At 42.3% G+C, this 27,209-nt stretch overlaps 2 protein-coding genes across 2 annotated transcripts in view; one reads left to right on the top strand and one right to left on the bottom strand.

Annotated features, from left to right (window-relative positions):
- Nucleotides 1–163: 163 nt before the first annotated feature.
- Kiaa1143 (KIAA1143 ortholog) lies at nucleotides 164–3,361 on the bottom strand. Its single transcript, XM_050141598.1, has 3 exons — nucleotides 3,169–3,361; nucleotides 1,449–1,593; nucleotides 164–744 (listed from the first exon to the last, which is right to left on the bottom strand). The coding sequence occupies exons 1-3, from the start codon at nucleotides 3,274–3,276 to the stop codon at nucleotides 530–532; spliced, it is 468 nt and encodes a 155-aa protein (XP_049997555.1). The 5' UTR covers nucleotides 3,277–3,361; the 3' UTR covers nucleotides 164–529.
- Kif15 (kinesin family member 15) overlaps nucleotides 3,342–27,209 on the top strand; it is a 53,917-nt gene continuing 30,049 nt past the window's right edge. Inside the window, exons 1-12 of the mRNA XM_050141596.1 lie at nucleotides 3,342–3,500; nucleotides 8,016–8,058; nucleotides 9,425–9,608; nucleotides 11,074–11,150; nucleotides 13,653–13,690; nucleotides 17,751–17,848; nucleotides 20,033–20,212; nucleotides 21,656–21,865; nucleotides 23,076–23,201; nucleotides 23,340–23,462; nucleotides 25,720–25,843; nucleotides 27,065–27,141. Of these exons, the coding sequence (XP_049997553.1) occupies nucleotides 3,482–3,500; nucleotides 8,016–8,058; nucleotides 9,425–9,608; nucleotides 11,074–11,150; nucleotides 13,653–13,690; nucleotides 17,751–17,848; nucleotides 20,033–20,212; nucleotides 21,656–21,865; nucleotides 23,076–23,201; nucleotides 23,340–23,462; nucleotides 25,720–25,843; nucleotides 27,065–27,141 (1,299 nt within the window). The 5' untranslated portion in view covers nucleotides 3,342–3,481. The remainder of the gene's footprint in view (nucleotides 3,501–8,015; nucleotides 8,059–9,424; nucleotides 9,609–11,073; nucleotides 11,151–13,652; nucleotides 13,691–17,750; nucleotides 17,849–20,032; nucleotides 20,213–21,655; nucleotides 21,866–23,075; nucleotides 23,202–23,339; nucleotides 23,463–25,719; nucleotides 25,844–27,064; nucleotides 27,142–27,209) is intronic.

The following is a 27,209-nucleotide window of genomic DNA, read 5'->3' as shown; positions in this document are numbered from 1 at the left end:
TTATAATAGTTGCCTTGGGTATGGTGTCTCTTTATATCAACAGCACAGTGATTAAGACATCTATTTATTATAACATTCTTTATGAGCTATTAATGTTAGATTTTTAAAATATGCAACAAAATTCTAATGCTGTAATTATAAGTAAGAAGCAGGACACAGAACATATACGACAATCTCAGTTTTATTTAAAAATATAATTTACATATATACATACCCACAGGTGGGAGGTAACAAAGTGTTAACAGTGGTGAATGTCTAACATTTCCAGTAAAGGGGCATTACTGGATGGGTTTTATTTCAAGTTTGTCTTCTGCGTTTTTGAAGCTTTCTGCAATGAACCTGAAGTACTTGGGGAAGATGTCACTTTAAGGTATAGGAAAATTAATGTTTTAAAAAATACCTCATGTCCACTCTCTCCATACCTCTTCAATATAGTGAAGTTCTAGCAATAGCAAAAAAAAACAAAAAACAAAAAAACCCCACCAAAACCTCATTGCTTTCAAAGGAAACCAAGTCCACATGTTTATACTTACTCATTTTCATCTTCATTGTCAAAAGAAAGGAGACTACTATTTCTTATTTGCTTCTGTGAGTTCTTTCTAACTGGACTCTGCCTATCTTCGCCATCTTCACTTGTTTTCTTCTTCTTGGAGCTTACTGTCAAACCTGAACACTTTTCATCCGAGGAACGCTTAACCGGTTTTCGATACATGATTCTCCCATCAGCTGGAGGTGGATCTTCATCTGTGACAAAAAAGAAAAGAAAAGCTGGAGAAGTTTCTTCTCATTATTTAGCTGCTAACCAAGAGTCAACTGGCAAGAAAGCCATACAGTGTACTTAAGGAGAAGGCCATGCAGTGTACTTAAGGACGCCCTTGACTAAATTCAGTCTGCTCTACTGCTTCTGGTTATACCGTACCCAACACAAGCCACCACTCAGTAAACCGTCACTAACATGTCTCAATTAGTCCCCAGCTGATGACAGAAAAGATTAGGGTGACACCTAGCATAATCTCGTATGCTAAGAAGGTGCTCTACCACCGAGCTGTTTTCCAGGTCCTCAGGGCGTATTCTGAAACGTGTTTGGAACAATATTTCTTCCTAATACAATGTGACACCTGTTTAGGAACAATAAGTGTACTACATAACAACTACACTTCAGCACTAATGAGTTACACAAATCTTGCTGACTGGTTGACCTATGTTGTTAAATGGCTACTTTAAACAGTACACTAAGACAGGACAATTTATTGTCTCTATTTCACTGATGGGGAACTTGCCCAAGGTTACACATCTGGCACCATAGCCAATGCTTGAAACAAAGGCTACATTCTTCAAACAAATCATTCTATTCAATTGAAATTAAAAAAAAACCCCACCAACAACAACCCTATTTTATGTCCTTAAAGTGCCAAAAAACAAAAAATCAGATAACTTTTGGACATTACCTGCTTTGGCAGCCTTTATTTCTGCTTTAATTTTCATGACTTCTTCAGCTGTTAGGTCTCCCTTTTTTAAAACCACTACTTGAGGCTGCTCATCTTCTTTGTCACTGCGGTCCTCATCATCCTCTGGGAGCTGAGGCTGGATTTTCTACAAAAAACCAAGTGTAACGTGTAGGTTGCTGACCTTTAACATAACCACTGCCACTGTGACAATAATTATTAAAGTGAAATGGGTACTGGCGAAATGAATATAAAGTGAATTAGCTCCAAAGAGCCTAACTTACCACACAGAACACAGGTCTACCTGCCAGCCACCCTGGCATGCCCAGTGGCACTCACCTCTATCTAGCCCACTCAAGGCAGTGCCGAACTACTCTGGTTCTTTGTTTATTTATAATCAATATTTTTCACTTCCGTCTTGTCTGAATTTGACAAAAAAACAAAACTCCAGACAAACATAACTCAGCCTCACCAGTTAAGCCATCAAAGGAAAACAGGCAAAACTTACTTTCTCCTACCTCTGCTCATCTAATAACTGCTTCAGTTTAGTAGATACCTTATCAGCTGCTCTTCAAAGACACACAAATTATGTAAAAGGTTGTTTTTTTTTGATCATGATATGAGATTTTCTTTCTTCCGATGTCATGTTGACATTTTTTTAAATTAAAAATTCCCACCTCCACCCCTCCTCCCACTACCCTCCCTTCCCCCTGTAAAAAGTTTTATACATAAACAATGCTATATGTATTGTTTAACTTCTGAAATTTCTCAAGCAGCACCCTGTCTCATTGTACACGTGTAACAAATGTAGTATTTTGTCAGCTAAATCATATTTTTCAAAAGCTAGGCATCATATACATTTAAACTAAAAAAGTCTTTGTATAATACCCTGAGATAAATATAGAATCATCTTTTTTTTCTTTTTTTTTTTTTTCGAGACAGGGTGCCTGTCCTGGAACTCGCTCTTGTAGACCAGACTAGCCTTGAACTCAGAGATTTACCTGCCTCTGCCTCCCGAGTGCTGGGATTAAAGGCGTGCGCCACCACCGCCCGCCTCATTTTTCAAATTACCGCCCAGTACTTCATTTTGTAATGTGAACATCCTGCGTGAGTTGGCCTTAGACCACTCCATCCTCCAGACTCCAAACTTGAGTACTTAACAGTCCGTGACCATCTCCACTCCTCTGCCTCCTTTGTCTCTCACATTGTGTCTAGGACACGCCGCTATTCCACGCCAACCCTTATTTATGTTGCCTTCAAGACTAAAGAGCCTCTAGAAGACACACATGTGATGTGTGCATAGCTCCTAGGCAACAGGAACGACACTGTGTTTATGGTCTTTTTTGGACAGACTCCTTTGATGAGTACTGTTTCATCGCCCTATCCTGAGACACGCAGCCTGGACAGCAGAGATTCTGCTTCTAATCCTGGATGGTTCCCCCAAAGACTCCAGATTCGAATCATTTAAACAAGCGGCCTCCGTTTCCTTCTCTGAAAAAGGGGACGATGCTGTCATCATCTTGCTCACGTAAAGTGAGATCCGGAAGTGAGAAAGAAAAGGACGGGGCTAGATCATCTCCAAACACAGCACTGTGAGCGAGAGACCTGGGGTCCGAGACCCGGGCCGGCTTGGTCCGGTCGCGAATGGGGGGGGGGGGAACCCGAGGAGTCGGAAGTGGCGTGGGCACGCGGGTCCGACGCGGCGCGACTCCGGCTGGCTCACCTTGGTCTCGACGGTGGGCCCCTCCTGGTAGCCGACTCGTTCCTTGAAGCGGGACAGGAAGGCGGGCTCGGCGGGCCGCACGTACGACACCAGGTTCCGCTTGCTCATGGCGGCTCCGACGGGAAGCGCCCACCGCACCCGGCAGGGCAGAGGTGCCGTCGCCCGCGCGCACTTCGACGTCAGCGCACGCTGGCGTCACCCAACCACGCCCTCGGGGGCGTGACGCGTGGGCGGCGCCAAATTCAAATCCGTGGCCATCTTGGCGGGAGGATCCTAGCGGCTACGGCGGTCGCGAATCTGCGCGGAGGTCGCCATGGCCCCTGGCTGCAAAGGTAAGTCGTGAGCTCATGGCCGCTGGCCAACCCCGGTGTCAGCGGACCGCAGCTCCTAGGGCGGCCCGCTGGAGTGACGGCTGCGCGCACGGTGGGAACCCGAGTTCCACGCAGAGCGCAGGCCCCCGGGTTCAGCCCCTGCTCACTTGTGCGCCCTTCCCAGCGCTGCACACACTGCTGTGTCCCTGCTGGCGTCTTGTGTCAGTGACCCGAGGGCGGACCCTCGCGCTCTCCACTTGCTGCATGCTCCCACGTTTCCGACTTTCTCGAAGGGAAGGGAATCCCGCCCTCAGAAGAGGGATTTTTAAAGCGAATTGCAACCCATCTGTTTACAATAGTTCCCACTTCATCCGGCAAGACTTCCTGAATTCATGAGGCCAGAATTGCATCCTATCACAGAATCCTATAAACAGATAACTGTGCTCTGTAAATCTAGTATACTCAGAGATAAGCTGATAATAAAATACAGCAGCTGTGGTAATATACAATAGTAAGCTATGTGAAAGGGTTTCTTAGAGCCGTCTTTCCTTTTGTCATGAGGCGCTACGGTGAGAGAATTGCTACAGTGTGACAGTTTCCAAAAGTCACTTGCACGCAAGCATTGTCAGTTAGCTAGTTGCTCTCATAACAGAAGGCTGAGACTATTAGGAGAGCGGTATATAGTGTGGCCAAGACCCTGGCTAAACGGAGTTGTGTAGCAGGACGCGCTACTGAGAATAGGCTGTTTGAGGCCAGCCTTCATGTTGAGAGCTTGTCTCAAGATAATAAATAAAAGACTTACAATTTGTTTAGTTCTGCAATTTCTAGTTAGAGGTTTTGGACTCTAGATGGTGGCTGGGATAAAAACCATGGAGAAGGGACCTGCAGTTTATGGGTAGACTGATACACATTCTCAATCTCTTCATTCGGGAAGAGACTGATTTAATCCCCCACCTCCACTGTATGCCACCTCTTATGTTGCAGAATTCTGTAAGCTGTTTTTCTTAAATTCTTTATTTTTAATTATGGTGTGTGTGTCGAGGTGCCTGCCCTTGGGAGGGTGGTTGGAGACCACGAGCTGGCATTCTGAGTGGTCGTGAACTGCTGTGTATGGGTGCTGTCATCTGTTTTTTAAGGCTGATTTTAAGATTTGAGAGTGGAATGAGGAGATGCTTGAGAAAATTGTGAAATTGTATGTTTGAATTTTACAATAGTGTTCATGTTTGTACCTCTTTGTCAATCGTAATTGTTTCCTGATTAGTTGCTTGATTTACCTCTAAGTCTATTACACCATTATCTGAACAATTCAGTGTGATCTTTTTCCTCTGCCACTTTCAGTGTTACGGGAATTTAAGCATAAGAATGGGTACGTTATGGATCTTAATGCTCATCCTATTTCCTGTATCATCACAGTATTTATTATAACTCTTTTTAAAAGCAGATATCACATAAAACCAGACTGGTCTTAAGATTTGTGTGAAGCCGGAGATGGTCTTGGGCTTCTGACCCTCCTGCCTCCACTCCCATAGAATAGACTAGAGCTGTTCCTGTAGTCAGTAACCCCTGAGCCTCGCCAGTGTTCTGCTTCTTATCACCACTCAGCAGTTCTAGCTATTCTTGACGCTCATGTGGTTGGTACATACGTTCTTTCTTCTTGTGATGACTTTTGTGAAATTTTGTGCCTGTTCAGTGGTAGGCAGCGGCAGCTAGGTCTTTTTCACTTCTCTCTGGTATTCCCTTAGGTGAGCATATTACAATTTGTTCCATTTTTGAGGGGCTTTCTCTCTCTCTCTCTTTGAACTTGAGTTTCTAGGTCGAATTAACATGAATAAAATATCTGTGAATATCTTTAACATGTTTTTAGGCAGCCACATCGATGACCTCAAAATTGAAAAAAATTTACAGTAAATGTCTCCAGAGAATGGTGACCTGATAAGACTATATACATACATACATATATATGTATATACACACATATATGTATATATACTTCCGTTAACCTTGAGTCAAGAGGGAGCACAACAAAGTGGCTGAGTACATGAAAGATGAACTCAAAACATCCCGTCAAGCTTCAGTTAGGAACCGTGCATAGCTGCCTACTTCTCTGCAATTTGTTGAGATGGGATCTCTCCACATTGTTCTAGTTGTTTGGTGCTTGCTGTAGAAACCGGACTGACCTGCAGCTCAGAGCTCGTCCTGCCTCTGCCTCTGGAGCGATGGGATTTAAGGTGTGCACCCCTGGCCTCCTCCCTAAAATTCTTCATTTTATCTCATTGTTCTGGTAGCTTTGCTTTTGGGGGTGGGCTGGGAATGGGTAAGAATTTTCTTTTGGAATCCACTTGACTTACTGAAAACTTGCACACACATGCCTGTTGATGTCTGGGTACTTAGGAGATCTCTGGAGAGTCAGAGCTTGCTCTCTATGTGAACTTCTGTCCCACAGAGTCTAGCTGCATTTTCTTTCCCACGCCAAACCATTTCTCCTCAGCTCAGCCAGATCAGCGAGCTCTGCTTGGATTCTCCCGCTGCCTTCGTTTCCTCCTCTCAGGATGGCTTTTCTATGCTGCCTGTTGTCCAGTGTCTCAGAACTTGCTGCAGATTTTTTTTTGTTCCGTTTCCTAGTCACTTAACACAAGTACATTGCGTCCTTGCTACTCCGTCATGGCTGACAGATTGAAAGGCTGTGTTCTGTTCATAAGGATAAGCCAAAGCGTGGTCTCAGAGTTCAGCTTTTGAAACATGAAAGCCTTCCTTTTGTGTCCTGGTCTGTCTGTCTTTTCACTTTTGCTCCAGGTACAGAAATGCTGTTTCTTTGTCACCAGCATTTGCGAGAACTGTGTGCAGAGGTGTGGTGGGTGGGTTGGTCGCCTGGTCTGTTTCCTGCTTCACAGGTGTCGATTGGAGGGATAATCCCCAGAAATAAAGTACTGTGAGAACCTTTTGCTTTCAGTTCTTGTATGCGTAGAACTCATTATTGTTCTAGTCTCATTCATTCAGAGATATTGTGTGTTACTGTGGATCAGGCACTCCTTGAGATTTGCTTTATAAGGCAGGAGAATAATATATGTTATGATAGTAATAACAACAGGTTCTTTGAAGCTGAACAGAGCCAAGAAAGGTGTGGGAATTTCGTCTGTGTTGTGGTCTGACATTCAGTGGAGTCAGGTGTTGGTCCAACAGGTGGTTGGAGAGGTGGTGTTCACATTCAGCTGGTTGGGATGGATCGTAGAGTGTGTGTGTCCACACGCTCCCCCCCCACCCACCCACCCATGGGCTCTAGAAAGGCCCCTGAGAAGAGTAGGCTGGCTGGAAGGTTGTGTGCTGTTTTTGAGTGGGGGAAGTAAATGGTAGTGGTGTGTTTCGCGGTCTCTTGTGATTGTCTTAGATTGTATTCTTTAACATGTCTGCGAGTTTCATTCTGTAATAGCCAGTGAAAGAAATTGCAATATCCGGCACCCCATGTAGGGGGCCATTTATAGGCCGAGTTTATCATCGGGACCACTGATCACCTCTGTCCCACCAGCCTGCTCCCAAATAACCACACAGAGACTCATTATTAGTTATAAATGCTTGGCTGATAGCTTATTCTTGTTACTAACAGACCCTGTCTCTAATTAATTATTAATTTGAAAATCATCAACGTATACCTAGCATTTAAACTCATGAGACTGGATATGGTTACCAGTATAAGGGATAGCATGGGGAGGAGAAATGAGGCCAAGATTTGGTTGTGGATATAAGGGATCTGAGAAAGTCGAGGAATATCAATAACTGAAGAAAAGATTTCCATAATGAATTTTTTGTCCTTTGTTCTTCACCCAGCCTAGGCTTTGCAGTTAGTATATAAATGCAGTTATAATTACCTTTAATGGTTTTGTTATATGAAATGGCATATAACCATTTATATGCCATGAAAAACGATGGTACAGGTGGTAAAGAATTCACCCAGTTCACAAAAGCATGCAGAGAAGTTCTTTAGATACGCTGTAAGAAGACAACGGGCTGGAGAGATGGCTCAGAAGTTAAGAGCACTGGCTGTTCTTCCAGAGGACCCAGGTTCAATTCCCAGCACCCACATGGCACCTAACAACTGTCTCTAACTCCAAGATTTGACACCCTCACACAGACAGACATACATGCAGGCAAAATACCAATGCAAATGAAATAAAAGTAAATAAATTATTAAAAAAATAAAAAGAAGACAGCATGTCAGTTCCCTATGCCAGCATTCGAGGGGAGATCAGGGTAGAGAGGGTAGAAGTTTTATAGTAGTTGAGAAAGTTACTTAGTCTCATGAGCCATTTGTGTGGGGTCCACACTGGGATAGATAGGCAGGGATGCAGGCTTCTCACTGTCTTGTTAGCTAGGAAAGTGTGGATCATTTTTTATTAGAATTTAGGTACCATGATGTCTATATAAGACATGTTAAGTTACTGAGGTCAGTCTCCAAGGAGTTGTGGCCTAATTCCTGAGGTAAGAGTTTTAGTTTTATTCTTGTGCTTTTATCCTTACAGATCTCTTATCTTCTTTTTCTAGCTGAGTTACGAAATGGGATGAATTCTCATTCCACCCAGCCAAGGTAAGAAAAAGTCTTGCTGATAAAGAAAATGAAGGGTATAGTAGATTGCTGTTTAGTATGGTCTGTAGTAGGAGCAGCAGGCCACTTCCCACCGCCCAGCTCCCTACCACTTGCTAGCTTATGCCCCGAAATAACAACACACAAATTGTATTAATTTAAACACTGCCTGTCCCATTAGCTCTAGCCTTTTACTGGCTAACTCTCACATCTTGATTAACCTATTTCTAATAATCTGTGTAACACCACAAGGTGGTGGCTTACCAGGAAGGATTCTAGCCTACGTCCATCTTGGGTCGGAGCTTCATTGCGTCTGCCCTAGAGAGGAGAGGCATGGCAGTTGCCTCACTTCCTCCCAGCATTCTGTTCTGTCTACTCCACCCACATAAGGGCTGGCTTATCAAATGGGCCAAGGCAGTTTCTTTATTAACCAATGACCTTCCTCCATCAACGGTCAGAGATGCTTAGTTCAAAATTTAGCTCATCTTCAACCAGCTGGAAGTAGAGGACAATTGCGTGCTTCCCAATGCCTTCCCAGTTCCCCACAAAAATATGGAATGAATGACGTGATGATTCCTTGGGAAGGAATAACTTATTAATAGGTACTAATAGGTGGGCAATAGCAGAAAAGCGAAGCTGAGCTCCTTGAAGTAGCTGCCTTTGATTTTATTTTCAGTAAAGGTGTGTGAGGGTATCTGCTGGAAAATAAATCTGGGTGTGAGTTATGTGAGAATTTAAACGGAGTAAATTTCAGTGGTGTAGGCCTAAGACTTGGCCTCATTACAGTAATGTAACAGGCAGTGGTTGTAGGAGCGGCAGGCTACATTCCCGCCCAGCTCCTGCACAGCTAGCTTTATACCCAGAAATAACAACACACAAATTGTATTTGTGGGGCGCCACTCTGTAGTAGGAGCTGAGGTCTTCTTCCTGCCACCTGGGAGGGCTCCCGGCCACCGGCTAGCTTTACCCGAAATAATTACACGGAAATTGTATTATTTTAAACACTGCTTGGCCCATTAGCTCTAGCATCTTGCTGGCTAACTCTCACATCTTGATTAACTCACCTCCAACAATCTGTGTAGCACCACGATGTGGTGGCCCACCAGGAAGGATCCTAACCTGCGTCCATCTAGGCGAGGAGAGCTATGGTGACTGCCTGACTTGACTTTCTTTCTCCCAGAATTCTGTTCTGTCTACTCCACCCACCTAAGGGCTGGCCTATCAAAGGCCAAGCAGTTTCTTTATTAATTAACCAATGAAAGCAACAGATAGATGACACTCCCACATCAGGCAGTTTGAGATTCGGGTCTTTATTTATAGTCTCCTTTCCCCAGCAAACTCACCTGTTCCCTTTTGTTTTGGTCCTCAGTAATGAAGGTGATGCCATCAAAGTTTTTGTGAGAATCCGTCCTCCTGCGGAGGGCCCAGGACCTTCAGATGGAGAGCACAGCTTGTGCTTGTCTGTGCTCTCCCCGACGACGCTCCGGCTGCACTCCAACCCAGACCCCAAGACCTTTGTGTTTGATTATGTTGCAGGCATGGACACCACTCAGGTAGTGGCCATTGGAAACTTACCCTTTCATTAGGAAGATATGAGGCTTTGATTATTGGAATTCAATTCCTGGTCACTTTTTAGTTGTGTAGATTTCAGATAAGAAAGCTAAAACTTCCATAAATGTTTTAACCTAATTTTATTAAGCAGTTGTCTTCTTTACTCGTCAAGCTTTGTCCAAGAATCACACAAAGCTGCTTTATGTTTCTTTTTATACATACTGATGAAGATAAATGAAGATTTCAGAGCTACTTAAACAATCCCTCAATATAGTTCACTTTCTAGCTTAAGGAGTTAAGATGACTATGAGCTTGTGAAAATGACTCCGTGGATAAAATCACTGCTTCAAAGGTCTTGCTAGCTGAGTTCAAACCCCAGATCCCACATAAAGAAGGTTACTGTTATGTGAGCAACTGCTTTGCTTTGCTTTCTTTCTTTCCATCCCTTTTTTTGTTTCCTTCTCCCCTTTGAGACAGGGCTTCTCAGTGTAGTCCTGGCTGTCCTGGAACTCTCTCAGTAGACCAGACTGGCCTTGCACTCACAGAGATCTGCCACCTCTGCCCTTAGAGTACTGGTGTTAAAGCCCTGTGTCACTACTGCAGTTTGATAGCTGCTTTTCTAATTAAATCCAATTTAATTAAAATCTAATACCACTGCTAACAGAACTTTCTGCAGTGGTGGAAATGTTTGATATTTGACCTGCTACATTAACTCTGGCCATGTAGTGAATTAAATTTAATTAAAACTAAATAAAATTTAAAATTTGATTACTTGTATGCATTAGCCATACATGACTCTTAACATTTGAAATATGGCTAGTATGTTAGATAATTCAAGTTAGTCACATGTAACTAATGGTTACTGTATCAGATATCACAGGTTTTTATTTTTTTGTTTCATCCTGAGATCCCATGCATGAGCAAAGGCAGAACTGGTGGTCTACACTTGTAATCCAAGTGGTGGGAAGGCAGAAATATGGATCACTGGGACTCATTGGTCAGCCTGCCTAGTCTACTTGTTGAGTTGACTTTGTCTCAAAATTAAACAAAAAACTACAGTGGGTAGCACCCGAGGAGCAACAGCCACAATGTCATTTGCACCCCAACACATGCATTCACACATCTGTACATAAATATGTATGTAAACCCAAAGAATTGAAGTGCATTTGTAAACAATATCAACACTTTAAAAATAGTAAAACAGTGTTTCAGAAATTGATAAGGCTGAAACCATAAAGTTGACACTGTGTTAGGTTTCTCAGTCTATGCTGTATTGGAGATAAACGGACCTAACAATGTCTGTAGTTCTACCTTTTATCATCTTTTATGGTTTACCCGTTTTTCCTAAGTAGATGCAACCTTCAAGTAATCATAGGTCTTAAAGTCCAAGCACCCAGTTTTTATTATATCATGAGATGTAGATTAGAAGTATTTTAATTTAACATGTTTGGTGCTTATTGTTTGTAGGAGTCTGTGTTCTCAACAGTGGCTAAAAGCATTGTGGCGTCCTGCATGAGCGGTTATAACGGGACCATCTTTGCATAGTAAGTTGTTATTTGTCTACGTACAAAGGTATAGTGCTTGTAGTAGTTCCTACTTGTTGCTGCATTAATAAGTCTCCCCAGACTTTAGTGGCATAAAATAACCGATTTATTTTACTTACGTCAAAAGTTCAACATGGATCCTACTGGGCTAAGATTAAGCTGTTACTGGAGCTTCCTTCCTCCAGACAGCTGTACAGAATATTTTTCCTTTCCCAGCTTAGAGACCATTCACCTTATGTGGCTCAGAGCCACTAGCAGTGCAGTGTCTCTTTCTGACTTTTACTCTGTCCCTGACAAAGACTCTGGGTTTGTAGAGTTGTCTGTTATAGGTCAGCCTGACCTGGGCAATAAGGTGAGTTGGCTGAGTTCTCTCTCTTGGAGAAAAGAATGATATTTGAAATTTTTCTGAAAGGTTTGTCTGTTTTGTTTATTCGTCCATTTATATGATCTATAGTCATGTATATTTATATTATACTTTGGGTTGTAATTCTGTGTCTTATGTTGCTCATCTTGTTCCATCCTTGGTCACTGGGAGCGTTTTGAAGTTTCTGTACCCCCTTGACATACTCTGTCCTTTGAGTTTTGAGCACTTTTCTTGCTTTATCACGCTTCCCGACTTTCCAAGCTCTTATATTTTCCCTTAACTCGTTCTAGAACCATTCAAACCCTGGTTCCTTTTGTTGGAAAATACTAATGAGAAACCAAGATCTGGCCCCTGAGATGTATTTATTGCTACTGGGCAGCGACTGCTTTGAGGCTTTCTCAGCAGACAGGGCTAGGAAATCTATGTACGTACCCTTGTGTTAGCAGAGAGATCTGGAATTGTTTCTGTATCATCTCCTCATGTAGATACCATGCTAAACATTCATTTATACTGATGCCTGACTCTGACCCAGTAACCACAGGGTTTATTCTAGCCTTTCTTTCTTGTTTACTACCCTTGCTGTTGGTGATAAACCTTTTCCTGTCTGTCATCCCTTTACTAACCCATTCAGCCTTAGGATACATGTAAGATAGTTTCAGAATTAATAGGTATCACTGTGAGAAACAAATTAGCTGTAAAGTGTCAATGTGCCTGTCCCTTTCTGTGTGCCCTCCATCACGTTGAGAACCCATCTGCAAGGAGGAGGTCTCTGGGCCTGTTCTCAAGTGCATGGTGTCTTCAGCAATAGGGAATGACCTTCCATCTCTAGGAGGGTAACCAAGGGCAACAGCAATAGGTTGTATGTTCTGGGGGTCGCTTGGACACCCCTGCCCAACAACTCAAAAGAGGGCTTCTCATGTCTAGTATTGGGGTTTTTGGTTTTTGTTAGGTAATCTGATTATACATACATATATAATATATTATATAAAATTATGTATATGGCATTTCATGTATTGTAGTCTTTTTTAAGTAGATAATTAATAGTATGATTCTTTATGGCTTTTTCAGAATCCATATTGTTATTTTACTGTCCTCCCTCCTTCTATCTTTAACCTCCACCCTGCTCCCCAAAGAGCCTGGGTCAGAGCATTTGTAACCTGCTGTTCCCCTCTCGCTCCCTAACCCCTCTGTCCTGTCAGTGGTTCTGTTTTATTTTCCTGGTTTCTGTAGACTGTGCACTCACTCACATCTGGAGATTTGGAGCTAGGACCCTTTAAATGTTTCACTTTAAGACATGAGGCAGAAAGCTATTCTCTCATGCCTTCCCATAGCAGCGAGAATTTCTCCACAGATTATTTTGAATGATCAAATTCAAAATGACTTTGAGATAGCCACAGTTGCAACAGATTGCCTGTTTTCAGAACTGTTTTGGTTGGAGACTCTGGAGGCTGGCTTGCTTGCTTGTTTATTTATGTGTTTATTTATTTAGAGGAAGGGTTTCTCTGTGCAGCTCTGGCTATCCTGGAACTTGACATATAGACCTTGAACTCAGAAAATTCTGCTTGCCTCTGCCTCCCGAGTACTGGGATTAAAGGCGTGCACCATCATTGCCCAGCTCTGTGAGAATATTTATGCTAAGATTTACTCATTAATATATGCAAATTCTTTTTTATATTTGTGGATAGAACTTGGAGATAAACAAGTGATTTATTGGTTGGGTGATCATACAGATCTCAGAGATCTGCCTGCCTCTGCCTCATACTGGGATTAAAGGCATTTTCACCAGGTGCAGTCCTTAAACTTAAATTAAAATAGACATTTAAATGTCTTTTCAAGGCAGAGAACTTCAAAATGCTACATTATTTAGCGAAAATTAGAAACAGAAGTCTACTTGGTTCTGATTGAATAACTTATGCTAGAAGATTCTGTCTTCATAACATACTGTTGTAGCTATTTATAAAAAAATGAGGGAGGCATCTGTTTTCTGGCTGAGATATCTGAGGTACAGTTAATTAAGGGAAAAGAAGGTTGCAGAGCAGTTTGGAAAGGATCATCCCATTCCACCTTAATAGACCATTCTAAATAGGAGGATAGTCGGAATTTTATGTGTGAAAATAACACAAAATTTTATCTTTCAGCGGACAGACTGGCTCAGGAAAGACATTTACTATGATGGGTGAGTAACGACCAGTGTTTGCTGCCAATACACTTCCTGTGGTGACTACTTGGGGCATGTTTTAGGAGAAGGCATTATTTCTTTGTGTGATGTTGCTTTTGTATGATGGATGTTTCCCATGTTTCTATCAGGTTGTGGATTCCTAGATAATTTATTTGTTAATCCTGGTTATATCTATGTTTCTTAGCTCAATGCTTGGCATAGACTAGGTATAGATTGGGTGCTAGACACAATTTTATGTTTGTGTGTCTGTTCATGTATATACATACATATGTATGTGTGTGTGTGTAAAATCATATACATATGTGTGTGTGTTTATCTGCATAAGCACTACCAAGGTCCAGATTCCTTGTTTATGTCTCCAGTGGGGCTACGTGGCTTCTCTCTGCCTTCTTTTTCCCAGCATTCAGTTTAGTTTTCCCCACCTACCTAAGTTCTGCCCTAATAACAGGCCAAGGCAGTTTCTTTATTCATTAATGGTAATCACAGCATACAGAGGGTCATCACACATCATACCAGCCACCTGTTATGCCTAGAGCCTTTGGTCTCTAGGGTATACTTAACTAATATTTGTAATACCTTCTATATCATTTTAGTTGTTTGTTTGTTTGTTTGTTTTGTGGAATTTTTTTGTTTGTTTTTTGTTTTTTCAGACAGGGTTCCTCTGTAGCTTTGGGAGGGGCTGTCCTGGAACTGCTCTTGTAGACCAGGCTGGCCTTGAACTCAACAGAGATCTGCCTGCCTCTGCCTCCCAAGTGCCACCTGTTTTTTTTTTTTTTTTTTTTTTTGAGAATGGGTTGCTATTTATCCCAGGTGGCTGTGACCTTGCAGCAGTTTGCTTTCCTCTCTTTGTCCTGGGATTGCCAGTGTGCGACACCACTCTCGGACACACTTTTCCTTTCTTTTCCTTTTTGTAAGAGGATCTTACTATGTCACCCTGGCTATCCCTGCACTCTGTGTAGATCAGGCTGGCATCAAACACTCAGTGATCTACCTGAATGTGCTTCCTGAGTGCACAGACTAACGGTATTTGCTAACGCACAACGACTCCTTTCTGTCTGTCTGTCTGTTTCTCTCTCTCTCTCTTTCTCTCTTGAACAAAAAGAAAATCAAACAAGCAAATAAGATCAATAAGACAAAATGCCCAAACAAAACAAAAAATCCTCAAACAAACAAGCAAACAAACAAACAAACATGAAATTCGTTTTGTGTTAGCCCACTACTCCTGGGCATACGGCCTGCCCTGGAGAGTGATGGATAGACCTGGTGACACTCCATTGGGGAAAACTAATTTTCCCTTTGTCAGTATCAATTGATGGGACTCTGTGTCATGTTCTTTCTTCTCGTTGCTGGGACTCGGTTTGACTTGAATCTGCTAGACCTTTTCTAACTATAAATGATGCAAGAGTTGTCTGGGAAAATAAACTTTCATCTGGTATAAACATTCAGCTCACTCTTTTGGTTTTTTTCTACTCAGATGGGCAAGGAGAAGCGTTTCAGAGTGTGGTTGTTGGCAGCTTCTGTAGCTCTTGCATTGGACACCAGTGAGTGCTGGTATAGCAGGCAGGTCTGAAGAGGGACAGACAGTTCTAACTCAGCTGTTGCAGGCCTCAGGTGGTAGAATCCGTAGCAGGATGTTGGGATTCCTTAGTCCTTGGCAGAAGCTGATGTTGCAGCTTCCAAGTAGGCCTACATAATGAGATTCTCTAGTGCTTTACAGTTAACACGCAAGACTTCCTAAGGTATGATAATTTATTCCCACCTGCAAGCAAGTAATCATCAGCTGAGTGCCCCCAATGCAATTCATTTCTTGTGTCATCTACTGGAAGTCTGTCCTGGGTCCTGTAGGCTTAAGGCTCAACTGAGGTTGCCTCCTCTAAGATGACCCTAGCGTGTGTTGAGGTGACAAAATCTAGCCAGCACAAAGAGCAAACTGCTGACCCATTTCTCCAACCCTCTGGATTTGGGGTGGGGGGGGAGTGTGGGGGTGAAAATTGTTTTGGGAATGACTGTAAAGCATTGATTGGTAATCAACTCTACCTTCAGTGTCTCTCTCTACTCCTTGAGGCTGGGAGGTGAGGACCTGAGCCTGTGGTACTGCAGGCCTCCAGCCCCTCGTCCTGTCGCTATGGAAGAGCTTTCTAAACATCGCTTCATTAGCATCATGTGATTTTGAGTGGATAGTCTTTCTCCTTCGTTGCTCTAAACTGTCCTATGGCAGCTTCAGGAGTCAGGGACACAGGCAGAAGTTCTTGAGAATAGGATATGCTTATCAACCTATTCACTTAGGAATAACAAGAGATATAGAACTTGTCAGCTAGGAGCTGTTGAGGTACATCAGAGTATAAATACCACACCACAAACTTGAGCTAGTATTCCTCACAACTCTTACACATCTGTCCTTCCCCAGTTGTAACAAAACAGAAAAAAACACTCTGCATTAATGTCTGCTAGTAACTAGGGAAATGTCATTAGTGTGACCTTCCTACTAGTGTTTTTTTTTTAACTGCCCAATTTAAAAAAAGGATAGCAAATCCTAATTTTTCGCATTTAATGTGCTCCATGTCCTACTGTAATTTATTTGCAAACTTGCAAATCTTTCAACAGCTCTCTGGTTATTGACATCATTACCCCTATTTTGTAGTTAAAAATTATGACGCTTAGGACACAGTGTGGGTTTGTGGCTTAGAGGACAGACTAGTCTGTGTCTTAGTTTCTTTTCTCTGGCTGTGACAGGACATCATGACCAAGGCAACTTACAGAAAAAGTGTTTATCACAACTTACAGTTTAAGAGGGTGGGTCCATGATCTCATGGCGAGGAACATGACAGCAGGCAGACAGTAGCTGAGAGCTTATGTCTGATCCACAACCAGGAGGCCTAGAGAGCTAAGAATGGTGTGTGCCTTCGAAACTTCAAAGCCCATTGCCAGTGACACATCTATGGGGACTATTACCATTCAAGCCATCAATCCATCTGTGCACACACAGGTCACCTGCTTAAATAGAGTACAGTTTCTCAGTACCTGACACTGGAGTCACCTGTGTAAATAGAGTACAGTTTCTCAGTACCTGACACTGGAGTCACCTGTGTAAATAGAGTACAGACACTCAGAACCTGACACTGGAAGTCACCTGTGTAAATAGAGTACAGTCACTCAGAACCTGACACTGGAAGTCACCTGTGTAAATAGAGTACAGTCACTCAGAACCTGACACTGGAAGTCACCTGTGTAAATAGAGTACAGACACTCAGTCCCTGACACTGGAAGTCACCTGTGTAAATAGAGTACAGTCACTCAGAACCTGACACTGGAAGTCACCTGTGTAAATAGAGTACAGACACTCAGAACCTGACACTGGAAGTCACCTGTGTAAATAGAGTACAGACACTCAGTCCCTGACACTGGAAGTCACCTGTGTAAATAGAGTACAGTCACTCAGAACCTGACACTGGAAGTCACCTGTGTAAATAGAGTACAGTCACTCAGAACCTGACACTGGAAGTCACCTGTGTAAATAGAGTACAGACACTCAGAACCTGACACTGGAAGTCACCTGTGTAAATAGAGTACAGACACTCAGTCCCTGACACTGGAAGTCACCTGTGTAAATAGAGTACAGTCACTCAGAACCTGACACTGGAAGTCACCTGTGTAAATAGAGTACAGACACTCAGAACCTGACACTGGAAGTCACCTGTGTAAATAGAGTACAGACACTCAGTCCCTGACACTGGAAGTCACCTGTGTAAATAGAGTACAGTCACTCAGTCCCTGACACTGGAAGTCACCTGTGTAAATAGAGTAGTCACTCAGAACCTGACACTTGGAGCATGTGAAGCTTAGCATGGGGATAGATCACACACTTTTTAGAATTGGTTGGTGGCTACTGTGGGCCTTCCCTTCAGTCTCACCAAGGGGCAGTTTTATTATTTAGCCTGTCACAGATGTAAATGTAACTTGCTTGAACCAGAACTAGGAAGTTGATTATACTGGGTATCATTTTATTTCTGTATTAACCACCTTCTGATATTGCTATTGTTTTATTCTTTTTTCTCAGGACCATCAGACTCCGATAATTTTTCTCATAATCTGAGAGGAGTAATCCCACGAAGTTTTGAATATTTGTTTTCCTTAATTGATCGTGAAAAAGAAAAGGTAAAGCCTACTGTAAAGATTAAATGTTGGGAGCCTGGAGAGATAGCTCAGCCATAAAGAGCCACTGGCTGCTCTCCTAGAGCACCCACATGGCAGTTCACAGCTCTGTAACTCCAGGGGACCTGATGCCTTTTTCTAGACTCTGTGGGTACCGGGCATACATATGGTGCACAGACATACCAATAAATTTAAAACAAAAAAATTGAAATGAAAAAATAAAATGCAGATAAATAGCTTGCCTAGAATGCAGTAGGCCCTGGGTTTGATTCCCAACACTGAAAAAGCTGAGTGCATTGGTGGACACCTGTAATCCCATCCTTCTGGAGGTAGAAGCAGGAGGATCAGAATTTCAGGGTCATCAGAGGTTCAAAGCCATCCTAATCAATATAGAGTGTTCAAGGCCAGCCTGACTGACAGCACACACAAAAGAGCTGATTGCTTCTGGTGCTCTCAAAGCTTCTTATGGGAGAAAGTATAGAAGATCTCAGTCAAGGCAAATAAAGTGCAGTGATTTAAATGAGAAATACCGCCCCCCATAGCCTCAAGCATTTAAATTCTTAGTCTCTACTTGGCTGCACTTTTTGAGGAGTCTGGGGAAGTACGGCCTTGTTAAGAAGTGTGTCATTGGAGGTGGGATTTGAAGAAAGTCTCAACACCATTTCAAGTTCACTCTCTCTGCTTCTTGCTTGTGTTTTGAGCCCTTAGCTTCTGGTTCCTCTGCCAGTTGTTCCTCACAGCTGTTCCCTTCTTTCTGTCCAGTGGAAGCTCTAACTTCTGTAAGCTGTCTCATGATGTACATTAATGGTGGACCCCTCCTTTAAGTCCTCATGGTCTACATTAATGGTGGACCCCTCCTTAAAGTCCTCATGGTCTACATTAATGGTGGACCCCTCCTTTAAGTCCTCATGGTCTACATTAATGGTGGACCCATCCTCCTTTATTGGCAGTACTTGCTTGCACCTCATTGTCGTCTTGTTCTTTGTGGATTAGAACCCCATCATCTGAGAATATCGTCTTTTCCCCCTTATTGGTTCCTAGGTTGGACCATTCTCATGGTTGCACGTACTTAGCTTGGTAGATTTCAGAGTTAAGAATCCTTGGTATTGAGTACTTTAAATATTTGTGTACCAAGGAAATTGGTAAGTAGCATTGATTTACTATTTATTCCTTTGCAAAAATATCCCTAACATTGCAATTAAACATAAATTGCATGACAGTAAAATAATTAAATTTAACACCATGTGTTTCTGTGGTTACATTTAAAAAAACTTATTTTTATGTATATCACATGTCTTGTTGGTATGTGTGTCTTGTGTACCACAGGCAAGCCTGGTGCCTGAGACCAGAAGAGCAGGTTAGGTCCCCTGGACTGGAGTTACTGCTAATTGTGAGCCTCCATGTATGCTGAGAATCTAATGGGGGTCTTCTGGAAAAGCAGCCAAGTGCTCTTAACCAATAAGCGATCTCTGCAGCTCCTGGTTGGTATTTGTTTTGTTAAGTATATAGAGTATTTACCAGCACGTATGTGTACCACATGTGTAAAGTGCTCGTAGAGACCTGAAGGCAACAGATACGGAATTGATGTTGTGCAAAAATACGTGTGGGTGCTGGAAATCGAGCCCAAGTCTTGTATAAGAGCTGCAGTGCTTTTAACCACTGAGCCATCTCTCCAACCCCAAAATTTTTCAGGATGAATTAATTTCAATCTTTTAAAGAACATAAATCTTACTTCAAGTAAAACTTTATCTGTGGCTGATGCAACGGTCCAGCAAAAGACAGTTGCCACCAAGACAACTCAGGTTTGGTCCCTGGGACCAGAAGTTATCTTCTGGTCTACGCATACATGTCTACACATACAAACACAATAAATACATGTTAATAGACAAAACTAGGAGGAAGTTTACTATGGAAGACAGTGGAACCCATTTGAGCAGCTCAATTCCCGTGTCCACGAGCAGGCTCCGTGCTACCTTGTGCTACCTTTCCAAACTGGACTTCTGGGACCACAGTGATGATGCTTAAAGTTAACTAATGCTTTGAAATTAGTTTTCCAGATTATTTTCACGCAGCTCTCAATGCTTTACTTTATATATTAAAGGACAATAAGAGAGCATCCCTGCGGTAGCTCATGGAAACTGAGGGTGAATGTGTAAAGCGTGTGCTGATTGAGCTTTGATTTTACAGGCTGGCGCTGGGAAGACGTTCCTGTGTAAGTGCTCCTTTATTGAGGTCTACAATGAGCAGATCTATGACCTGCTGGACTCGGCGTCAGCTGGACTGTACTTGAGGGAACACATAAAGAAGGGCGTCTTTGTGGTCGGTGCCGTGGAGCAGGTGGTGACCTCAGCTGCTGAGGCCTATCAGGTACCCTGCCCTGAGGAGGACGTGCTTGATGCTTAGGCAGTAAGCATGCCTTGAAAGTGCCCTCATCTTCAAAGAATCAAGAATTGAATTTCATAAAGGCATGGCACAAACTCTTCTGAGAAGTAAAGAGAAAAGAATGTGTAGTCAGAGACTGTTCTTTTGTTTCCCGGCTGCCCAGACCCAAATAATCACACAGAAACTATATTAATTACAATACTGTTTGGCTGGCCTATTAGCTCAGGCTTCTTATTAACTAACTCGTACATCTCAAATTAACCCATTTCTATTAATCTGTGTATTACCACTCTTCCTGGATGTGTTGTGGAGATCCTGTAGCCCTGGCCCACAGGGCCACTCCACTCACCCCCACCACCTGTGCTCCAGCAGATCACAGGTGGGGTGGATGTTGGGATGGGCCCATACTTAATCCTGGTTCTGGGCCTGTATGTCTAATTTTTAAAGTTAACATAAAAAAGTCAACATAAGCTGGGCGGTGGTGGCGCATGCCTTTAATCCCAGCACTTGGGAGGCAGGGGCAGGCAGATCTTGTGAGTTCGAGGCCAGCCTGGTCTACAAAGGGAGTTCCAGGACAAACTCCAAAGCTACAGAGAAACCCTGTCTCGAAAAACAAACAAACAAACAAAAAAAAGTCAACATATAGTACATTAGGTACTATAATTTTTTTTTTTTAAAGTTAAGTATTCAAGCAAATGTGCTTCTGTTGCTTTTGGGACCTGTCCTGTGTTTGAGAGATGTCTTTTTTTGTTTGTTTGTTTTGCTTTGTTTTGTTTTTGAGACAGGGTTTTTCTGTGTAATTGCCCTGACTGTCCTTCCTCACTCTATAGGCTAGCCTCTTAACTTAAAGAGATCCACCTGCCTCTACTTCCTGAGTACTGGGATTAAAGGCAAGGCATCCTTTTTTAAAGCTCTGCAAATATATAGCTGACCTAATATTAAATATATTTATTTAATTCTATGAGAAGGGAACATAAAGTACTGAAGAACTATGAAAGCTACAAATAATTTCAGTTTTATACTGTATTTTGTTAATAGTTTTTTAATAACTAGCATTTATTGTATTTTATGCCAAGTACTGTGTTAATGTTTATATATATATAGACCTATGTATTGTATAAATACACGTCTATAGAGTCGTGTGTGTGTATAATATGTAATGTATGATGGTAATGGGCGGTAGTCTTCTCACCGTCCCTATAGCTCTCCTGCTGATCTTTGTGTTAAGTATATGCTACTTAGAACTTGTGGTAATATGAATTCTGACAAAACTAGATAACCGTGCAAAGTCTGTTCCAAAGGGAAATTACTATGTTGTGAATGTGGATAATTACCTGTGTTATGATTTTTTCACATTACAATAAGATTATTAAGTGCTATTTTGTATTTTGAGTTCATCTTGGGTAGTATATTTTCCTTCTTCCCTAGGTCTTATCTAGAGGATGGAGGAACAGGCGTGTAGCGTCGACATCCATGAACAGAGAATCCTCTAGGTCTCATGCAGTCTTTACAATCACAATAGAATCAATGGAGAAAAGCAACGAAACTGTGAACATTCGGACCTCCCTCCTCAACTTGGTGGATTTAGCAGGATCTGAGAGACAGAAAGATACCCATGCAGAAGGGATGAGGTTGAAGGTGGGAATGAAATTACAGCCTTCATATTTAACTGTGAATTCTTACTAAAAAGCAGTGCTACACAAAGTATAGTGAAGACCTCAGAAGAAATAAGAATTGTCCCTGCTCACAGGAGCAACGGTTTTATGAGGTCATGACAGTAAACTAAAATGAGACTGGACAGGTCTGTCAGGACAAGAGTGACTGCTTCTGGCCAGAGGGGGAGGGGAAGGATGGTGGGAGTAACTACTGGGAGGACATCTGGAAAAGAAGTGGCTTCTGGGTAGCTGTCTCATAGAAACCAGGGTTCGGTTTGGGAAGGAGGAGCAGGGAACACCTGCCCTGTAGAGTGATGTCTCAAGGTTTGCTGGGCCTTGCAGAGTAAATGTGCACTGGGTATTTCAGTGTGTATCAGTGAATAGATCAATTATAGCGCAAGAAAGCCCAGGTCAGTTAGGACCGGGAGTGCCAGGCCAAGTGTATACTCCGCCTTCTAAACCCTGGAAAACATTTTAACAGTTTAGAGCAAATGCATAGGTAGCTTTATGTAAAAAGCCTGTTTTATAACCACTTAGATCCACTTTTAAGTCTTTACTGCCGGAATCAAGGGGAGAGCAGTCATCTATAATCTTTGAGGGGGGAACGTACCTAGCCTGAGCTGTTTGGCAGTGGGACAGAAATTTAGTATGACATGTGTTGTAAGTGTGATGTAGTTTAGGAATGGGATCTAAGAAATCTGAGCCTACTGAGCTTGCAGTCAGCAAAAGGCTCATGTTTCTGTCAAGAAAGGAACATGTTTGTAGAGGTACTTCTAGACTTATAGTGATATTACCTCCAAAGAAACTTGGTTAAGATGAAATATCCTAAATCAGAAGTATATTCAACAAATCTAACCTGCTAAACATCCCAACTCAGCAAGCAATGTCTCACGTGGTCTGGAGCTGCAGCTTGCTGCTGCGGAAAAGTAATGAGAGAATGTTTTATCACATTTGATTCGCTGGAAGAAATAAAATTCAAATCCCGTCTAGTGCATTTATAAATTGTAGCCTTCTGCAGTTACAGTGTGCATGAACTAGGAAATGGGGATAGCTGCGCATATTGTTTTAGTTTAGAGGTTGTTTTTCTTTTGTCCCTCCTTTGCTTTTCCATCCTAGGTTGTCGCCTTGCTCCTTAGATATTAGCGCTGAAGCGTGACATTGCACCTGTTTTTTTGCTTTCCCCTACCTCTCAGGAAGCAGGTAACATAAACCGATCGCTGAGCTGCCTGGGCCAGGTCATCACTGCACTTGTTGACGTGGGCAATGGAAAACAGAGGCATGTCTGCTACAGAGACTCCAAACTTACCTTCTTACTTCGGGTAAAGCCGACCACTGGCTCCTGCCACCAGCATTATGCCCAGTGGGACTGATAGGGGAGATTTTCTTAGCCTTTATTATTTTTTGAAAAAGAACAGGATTTACAATCTAAAACATACACCATTGATGTCATTAAACAGGATTCGCTTGGTGGTAATGCCAAAACATCCATAATTGCAAATGTTCATCCAGGATCCAGGTGTTTTGGGGAAACACTGTCAACACTTAATTTTGCTCAAAGGGCCAAGCTGATTAAAAACAAGGTAAATTACTGGAGTATTTAATATATCAAGTAAATTGGAAAAATATTTGCATATACTTTTTTTGTGATTACCCTAATGTTACCACTAATCTTACTTCTGTACAAGTTTGCTCTTCTTCCTTCCCTCCCTTCTTTTCCTTTTTTCTTGATGCAGTTTTCCTTTTGTTGTTGGGATGGAGAGTAATTAGCCTAAGCCATGCTAGCAGAGTTGGTGCATGTGATGGTGCATGCACACGGGTTTGCATGCATGTGCCTGCCCTGTGCCCATGTGTGACGTATATGTTAGCAAAAAGTAATGTATGATAATAATGACATTTGCCTCTTAAGTTGTGTACATCTCCACATATTCTTGTACACACACACACACACACACACGAGTGTCTTTAGTGATGGCTCAATGGTTAAGAATACTGGCTGTTCTTATAAAGAGGAACTGGACCCAGGTTCAATTCCCAGCACCCACATGGCAGCTCAAAACTGTCTTAACTCCAAGATCTGACACTCTCACCCAGACATACATGCAGACAAAACAACAATGCACATAAAACTATTAAAAAAAGGCCTTTTAATATTGGTATATTCCTCAGTCAGAAAGCTTTTCTTGTAAACTACTAGGTGATAAACTTCTCACGCTTCTTGTACCAACTACTCAGCTCTGCCTTTGCAGTGAGAAAGCAGCCACAGACAGTACGTAAACACGGCAGTTGCTGTGTCCCACCACAGCTTGGCACACAAAGATGCAACAGTCCATATCTTGCCTGTGGATAGCACTTTACCAATACTTAGTCCAAACTGTCAAAAGACCAATAGGACACCTAATTATTTTGGAGAGTTGAACACTCCTTTGGTTTCAGACAAAACAACTGTGCCATGAATTGGTACGTTTAATTCCTTCCTTTTCCAAGGAGATAACTGGGCATCATACCCCTAGGTCATCTAGCAGAGTAAAGTAGACCGTGTTGCTCCTTCCCCTGGGTAAGAGAGAAGAGCACAGGTCTTGTCTTTTACTTTATTTCTTTGAGCATCATCCCGTTTGACATGGATGTTAGCAATATCAAGAGAAAACATCAGCAGAATTTTCTGACTCTGTCTTGTAAGAGTAGAACTGTGTTGCTTAAATTTATATCAATAAAGCAAAAAAAAAAAAGAGTAGAACCGTGTTAATGATTGTAGTTATGATGTCACTGATACAATAGTGATGTCATAATGCCTCATAATGAGGCTGGCTATATGAATCAGAAGCATTTGGAAATGACTTTTAAGCATGAACACCAAGACCAGCAGCTTTCTAGTTGTTGCTCCCAATGGTAAGTCCTTCAGCCTGTCAGTGGGAAGTGCTAAGGTGGCTGGAGCTTGTTTAATGATGAAATGTTTCCGTCTTTCCAGGTGGGCAGGGTGAACTTAAGACAAGAACACGGGGGATTTGGGCTGTTACAAGGTGGTTTTCCTTGTTGACATAGTTGGCTGTTTCATAGCCTCCCCACGACTGACATCCCACACCAGAGTGATGCATTTGCTGGAAGCTTTTTTTTAATTTATTTTTTCTGTAACTTTTTTAGAGGTTGTCATAAGAAAGACTTCTTTAAGAAGTTGAAGACGCCATTTAGTCACCACAGTGATAACATTGGATTATAACTGTTTTTGACCTTTCAGAGGCCATTTAAAACAGGACATTACTGTAAGAAAGTGAAATTGACATTGGAATGGACTGTGAAACCAGTCCCTGTTCCTACCCATGCCAGCTTTAGAAACAAAGTAGCTCGCTCTAGAGAGGGCAGTTTCTGCTCAGGTTAGTCCTGTTGGTGATCATGCCCTTCTAGGCCAGACTCTCACCAAAGGCTGCTGGAGAGATGTTTGATTCTGTTGTTTAAAAGGGAAGGCAGGGTTCTTAAGTCAGGGCAATACATTCAAATCTGAAGGTGACCGGCCTAAGATGGCCGAGGACTGATGAGACTGACAGGGTCATTGGGAGCCTGAAGGGGAGTGGCTGGCGAGAGGAAGAGAGCCCAGCTGTGCTCCTTGGGCTACACACACACACACACACACACACACACACACACACACACACACAGAGAGAGAGAGACAAGAGAGAGAACTTCCCATTTTAACATACTATTTTGGTGGTCTTTTGACTGTTGGCAAGACAGATGTGCAGTTTTGTTTGGTCTTCCTAACTCCAACTCATACTAAACAAACACACAAACAGGATTGTACAACTTGGAACGTGGTCTTTCAGTGCTTTGCTAATTTTTTTCCAGGCTGTGGTGAACGAAGATACCCAAGGAAATGTCAGCCAGCTGCAAGCTGAAGTGAAGAGGCTCAAGGAACAGCTATCTCAATTTACTTCTGGTCAGATCATGCCAGAAAGCTTACTGACCAGAGGTAGGGTGAGCTCATTGTCTTTCACCCTGGGAAGGACTTGATGGGAATGTTAGGCCAAGAACTTGTGCTGTTAGATAGGTGGTCAGTATAGTGAGGCTTTCCTGATTTTCTCACATACTCTCCTCCGTATTTTACCCGTGTAGGAGGATAGTTCTTTGAATTAGATGTTTTGTGAGGTCCAGTAAGAAGGGGAATCAATGATTTTGAGTAATTCATCCCTAATAAGAGATGTGCTTAGATTATGAGAATTTAGGAAAACTGAATTATTTTTCCTGTTTAACTGATTTCATTCGATTACTCCCATGATTCTGTCTGACTATATACAACATACGTATATTGATTGGGACAGGAAATGTTTCTTTAAAGAATAGCTAGTAGTGGCCAGGTGTTTGTGGTGCCTGCCTTTAATCCCAGCACTCAGGAGGCAGAGGCAGGCGGATCTCTGTGATCCAGCACAGCCAAAACTGCACAGAGAGACCCTGTCTTGAAAAAACAGAAGAAATAACAACCAAAAATAATGGCTGGTAGAATTAACTTGAGATCTATAAAACTGTAAGAAAAAATATCTGGGACTGGGAATATGTTTTGATTGTAGAACACTTGCTGGGCATGTGTGAAGCCCTAGGCTTGATTTCCAGTACTTTATAAGACGAAACCAGCAAGCAAAAAATAAAGAGCATGCATTTGTATAATAATATAGAGTATGCGTTGATAAAATATAGAGTATGCGTTGGTATAATAATATAAGCATAGTCTGTGTACCTGATTTGCAGAACTCAGGGAGCTGAGGCAAGGTGGTTAGATTTAGACTAGCCTAGGCTACAGAATGAGTTTTAGGCCAGCCCCTACTACAGAGCTACAGACAAAGACAATAAATAAATAAGAGTTTGCATTAGGCTAGAGGGACTGTGTTCTCCTCCAGGTGCTGTAGACTCATTTCTAAGCAAGCTCTGGTGGCTCATGCCTGTAAGTCCAGCATTTGAGAGGCTAAGGCAGGATTGCCAGGCGTTCAAGGCCAACCTGGGCTACAGTTTTTAAAACAACCCACTTCCAATTCTTTCAGCACATGTATTTATGCTAAGTAAATAACAAGAAACGTGTTTTCTTTGTAGAACAGCCTGTTTGCTGAGAGAGTTAGCATGAAACGGTCACCAGTGAGAGTTGGCAGAAATAAAGTCTTAGTTTTGACAAATGAACATGTTTCTTATTTTCCCTTTTTAGACAAAGAGAAGACTAACTACATAGAACATTTCCTGGAAGCAATGCTATTCTTTAAGAAATCTGAGCAGGAAAAGAAGGTAGGAGACAGAAAGATCCGGGACATCTTGGACTTTGCTGTCCTTGGTTTTCATCATTTCAGGGAGTG

This window comes from Alexandromys fortis, unplaced genomic scaffold, assembly GCF_014885135.2.
Source record: "Alexandromys fortis isolate MF-2015 unplaced genomic scaffold, M_Fortis_MF-2015_v1.1 scaffold_44, whole genome shotgun sequence".
In the NCBI taxonomy this organism is placed as follows: domain Eukaryota; kingdom Metazoa; phylum Chordata; class Mammalia; order Rodentia; family Cricetidae; genus Alexandromys; species Alexandromys fortis.
This window is presented reverse-complemented; position numbering and strand designations above follow the sequence as displayed.

What these genes read in the sequence shown, in the direction of transcription:
- Kiaa1143 (XM_050141598.1), bottom strand. Translation starts at nt 3,276, where the DNA reads ATGAGCAAGCGGAACCTGGTGTCGTACGTGCGGCCCGCCGAGCCCGCC. An exon ending in GGCCCACCGTCGAGACCAAG is followed by an intron (nt 1,594 to 3,168) that starts GTGAGCCAGCCG and finishes GGTTTTTTGTAG; the next exon opens with AAAATCCAGCCTCAGCTCCC. An exon ending in AATAAAGGCTGCCAAAGCAG is followed by an intron (nt 745 to 1,448) that starts GTAATGTCCAAA and finishes TTTTTGTCACAG; the next exon opens with ATGAAGATCCACCTCCAGCT.